Source organism: Sceloporus occidentalis, unplaced genomic scaffold, assembly GCF_023333645.1.
Source record: "Sceloporus occidentalis isolate IW3139 unplaced genomic scaffold, rSceOcc1.0.p SCAF_37, whole genome shotgun sequence".
In the NCBI taxonomy this organism is placed as follows: domain Eukaryota; kingdom Metazoa; phylum Chordata; class Lepidosauria; order Squamata; family Phrynosomatidae; genus Sceloporus; species Sceloporus occidentalis.
Window position 1 is genome coordinate 3,028,401 of NW_028317017.1, and position 4,344 is coordinate 3,032,744.

General features: G+C 34.5%; 1 protein-coding gene across 1 annotated transcript; it reads left to right on the top strand.

Moving 5' to 3' along the window:
• The first annotated feature begins 592 nt into the window (after window positions 1-592).
• LOC149297742 (dual oxidase maturation factor 1-like) lies at window positions 593-3,965 on the top strand. Its single transcript, XM_089488198.1, has 6 exons — window positions 593-739; window positions 1,261-1,318; window positions 1,558-1,692; window positions 2,505-2,718; window positions 2,824-3,038; window positions 3,796-3,965. The coding sequence occupies exons 1-6, from the start codon at window positions 593-595 to the stop codon at window positions 3,963-3,965; spliced, it is 939 nt and encodes a 312-aa protein (XP_089344324.1).
• The last annotated feature ends 379 nt before the right edge of the window (window positions 3,966-4,344 follow it).

Sequence of the window (4,344 nt, forward strand, 5' to 3'; positions counted from 1 at the left end):
TGCCTGACCCTGATCTAAAAAAAAATTCTAATTAATATGTAGTGACCTATCAGATAATCTCTTCAAATCGACATACAAAAAAGTAGCAATTTACTTCTGAGATTAGTGTAATCTTTACACACACATTTTAGAATAATTTCCGTTACCTCCAAAAGAATAAAGTTCTACTATAAAGTTATTTTTAGATCTTTCAGAACTGGCTCACACTGCATGTTGGTCAAGGAGCATTCCAATTCACATGACAAACATAGTAATTCACTTTCATAAAAGTTATACATGGATTCACAATTTGTAAACAAACCTTATTATATGCTATATGATATATAGTAAATTCATGTTTTAATAATAGTCAATAATATTAAAACAGTTTTTGTATGATGTATTTGGAAAATGATGGCAGTGAGAAGGCTCTAGTAGTGAGATTTAAAGAATTAAAGGTGGCTGTAGGCTAAAGGTGGCTGTAGGCTAAAGGGGATGTGCTCTTTGAGGTGAAGCCAGTCACAGTATGAGCTTAAAACATGAAATACTAGTTTATAACTAAAATGTGCTGCTTTTTTTTTCTTCATAGGTCGGAAAGACAACGTTTATTAAAATGGCATTTTACAATGGAATATACCCTTTCTATCCCAAAGAAAGAATGCCATATGTTTTCAGTGTGGATTACATCATTATCATCATTGTCTTTTTGGTGTTTGCTTTGGCTTTTGTCCTTATTGTGCTTGGAATAAGAGGGAAAGCGGTGAGAAATTTATTAATTCATATTTGTCTTAAATTTTTTGCAGTTGCTGTTTTTTTGTTGAGTTTTATCATATTTGTACATTCAAAGTGCCAGTGAGTTTAAGCTATATTATATTCATCCTATGCTTGGGAACCTCATTGGTGAATAAATCACCAAAATCATGATACACTCCTTCCTTCAAATATCTTAATTCATTCACTAAGTAAAGGTACTGTCCATTTCAGCATCGACAGTACCAACAATGATAGTAGAGGCCCCAGAAGACTTGCTCTCAAGAGGTGCAGGCAGAAATGGCCCTGCAAACTGCTACCACTGGTACCAAGCTACAAATTGCTGCTATTATGAGGTTCCATAGACAGCAACCAAACAAAAACAGGGAGCAAGAAGGACCTTAGAGACATAACTTATTACCTCTGAGGCACTAAAAATAATAGTTTCTTACTATATACATGTTCTACTATTGATATATTTCCACTTGCAAGAGCAAAAATAATAACTTTAAATAAAATGCTTTTTCACAGAGGATTTCCTGGTCGTGCAGAATTTTAACAAGTCTGTTCATTGGGTCTGTAACTGTGGGTATGTATCTTGTTTATTTTGTTAATAATATGGCACTGCGTATAGATGAATAAAATATCCATTTTATTTCTGCTCCATTAATAAATATATATCATATATTATAATCTGATATTTGCTAGATATAACTATAATGATTCAGTCTCTCGCTTTGATGGCTGATAGCAAAAACTAGTTGGACCGTATATTACTTTAACAAGGATCACACTCCCCAGTTACTTACATATTTTTACTATTTACAGCTGTTAACTTCACTTCAGACTGGGAAGTTGGTTCCGTCAATACTACAACTACTTACAAATCGTTCAGTAATGCTGTGGTGAATGCGGACATTGGACTACATGTTGGACTCAAAGGCATTAATGTCACTCTTAGAGGTGAGAACTGCTACAGTAAAGAAAAAAGGAGGTTAATTTCCTGGTTCTGGAAGAAACAAACATTTTCTCCTGCAAGAAGTACTGAGTTAAATAGATATAATGCAAAGTTTATTTTTAAAGCCATATTATTAGTATAGGTATATCTTATCTGAACCATATATCTTGTTTAAGCCTACCTGTGTGCAGTTTATTTGTTCAGCACTCTGTATTTGGTAAAAAAAAAACGAGCTGGCTTTGTGTGTTCAGTAGTATACACATACTTTACACACAAAGAAAGAAAGAAACCAAGATGTAGACACAATGTAAAAGTTACATAAACTTGCTGTGTACAGGATAAAAATAACTGCTACAAGTTACTCATCAGAAGGTATGGGCAAAGCTGTGAGCTGTACAACCATAGATTTTAAGAACTTTACTATTATTAATACACTTATCCCATAAGTGACTAGTAATTAAATCAGATTTACTGGATTATCATCAAAATCAAGTTGTCTGCTTGATTGTTGTCTAAATGTAGTTTTGGTTTACTCCTAATTTTAAAGTTTCTAGGTTTCAAAAAACTAGAAATAATCCTAATCCTACTTTACATCTAGCTACTTAGAGGATCAAAATGATGCCTCACACAACCATGATAATTTTAATTTATAACTAACCATTGCATGATTGTACATGCCCCATCATGTAACTTCCCATAACGGCTGAATAAAACTATTAAGCACCTATTAAGTGATAGGTGACAATGCTTTGCATCTGCTGGATAGATGCACTGGATACAATGAAAGCACTAAAAAATTTATTTTGTTTTCAATCAGGAAAGCCGATCCATCAGATCAATGAAACTATAAATTACAATGAACAATTTGTTTGGAGTTTTGGACAAGATTTCAATGAATATTACAAAGAAGGACTTAAAAGAGGACTCCCAAACCCAATCTTATATGTGGCAGAAAAATTTACCCAAAATAACCCATGTGGATTGTTTGCCCAGTATAGAATATCTGGACATTATGCTTCTGCATGTATGTGGTATGTAGCCCACAATATAGATATATTTTAATTTATGTGCTTATTAAGTGCTTATTAAGTACATCCCGTAATGTGTGATATCCTTATCCTTATTATATATTACAGGGTGGCATTTTGCTCATGGATTATCTCCAATGTTCTTTTTTCTATGGCGGTATTCATATATGGAGCTTACATGATCCTCCTGACAGCAGCATTTATGATTTTCTCATTAGTTTCTTTTGCAACTGTAAGAAATGTAGCATTTTGTGGCATACAGTTTGGAAAGGAGTCTCTGAAAACTGACTTTGCAGGATCTTTTTGGCTCACTTTGGCAACAGGTAAGTCAAAAGTATTTCCATCAAAATACATTTATGATTAAATATGATTAAATACAGAGTACAGCCCAGACTAGATGTATTGAAAGTATGCATATAAATTATACTGTGATAATTCTGCTATTGCTGCAATGGGTTACCACAAGTGCTGCTCTGTCACATGCACTTGTAAGAGACAAATCTCCAACCACACAAATTAGGTCTGTACTTTCTTGAATGTATATTTGTAACTCATAATGAGTTGTCATGGCTCCAGTATACTCCCAAAATGATATCATCTTGTGGAAGGAGCATTTTAAGTGCTATTGGTGATACTAAACCATAACACGAAGGATTCCCTTAACCTTTGTTATAATATTTAATATGTAGTAAATAAACTTATTATCATCAGCTTCCCATGTTATTAAAAATAACATAAGCAATGATGACCCTGAGGTCCTCCAGCTTAGCCAGAGAGGAAGAACTAACTACAGATTTGTGTGTCTGTGGGGAGTCTTCAGTGGTTGAAAGAAATTGGGGATACATAGTGATAAGAGTCAAATGTCCTTCCTACCCCCTGGAGATAATTTGCATTGTCATGTAGGACTGGTTATTAGCCATGATACCTAAAGCCTCTAGGGCAACTCTAGAGGGTTTACAGTTATGAATGTCAATATGTTTTTGCTTTTGTTTGTCTGTCTTTTTCTTCTCCCTTTGCCATTAACACTTACTTTATGCTTTTATGGAACATCTCCCTCATAGGCATGTTCTTACTTTCCAGGTCTCCTTTGCTTTTTAATTGGGGTGACATTAATCATACTGAATTATTTTGTTCCTGAGAAACTGAAGATGTTTTTTAACATGACTGATGAAGAAGAAGAGGAAGATAGGCCTTTAGAAATATACAGCAATAAAAGCTGCATACATATTACAGAACAAAATCCTGTGTAATCGTGTAAAGATATGGTGGACTTTCAACAATCCTACTGACAAATTAAGAGCTTCTCTCAATTCAATTATGAAACAGGGCCCTCGGACAGTACTATTCCATGGAGCCAACTCTAACATATTGCATTCCCAAAAATCATATTTAAGGTCACAGGAAGGGATCACTTGAAATCTCTATAGACTGCTGGCTGGGAATCTCGACATGGTACAGCTTTACCTGTTACTGATTGCTTCATTCAACTATAAAATGTACTTATCAGTTGCTGATGTTATCACATTACATGAAATGGGATGCTCCCTCTGTCATCAGTGATAATACTCCAGGAACTGAGCCTGCCTGTGTCTCAAATACCCCGCTACATGTCCTAATCTGGTCTTCTAC

What these genes read in the sequence shown, in the direction of transcription:
- LOC149297742 (XM_089488198.1), top strand. Translation starts at nt 593, where the DNA reads ATGGCATTTTACAATGGAATATACCCTTTCTATCCCAAAGAAAGAATG. An exon ending in CATTGGGTCTGTAACTGTGG is followed by an intron (nt 1,319 to 1,557) that starts GTATGTATCTTG and finishes TACTATTTACAG; the next exon opens with CTGTTAACTTCACTTCAGAC. An exon ending in TTGGCTCACTTTGGCAACAG is followed by an intron (nt 3,039 to 3,795) that starts GTAAGTCAAAAG and finishes CTTACTTTCCAG; the next exon opens with GTCTCCTTTGCTTTTTAATT.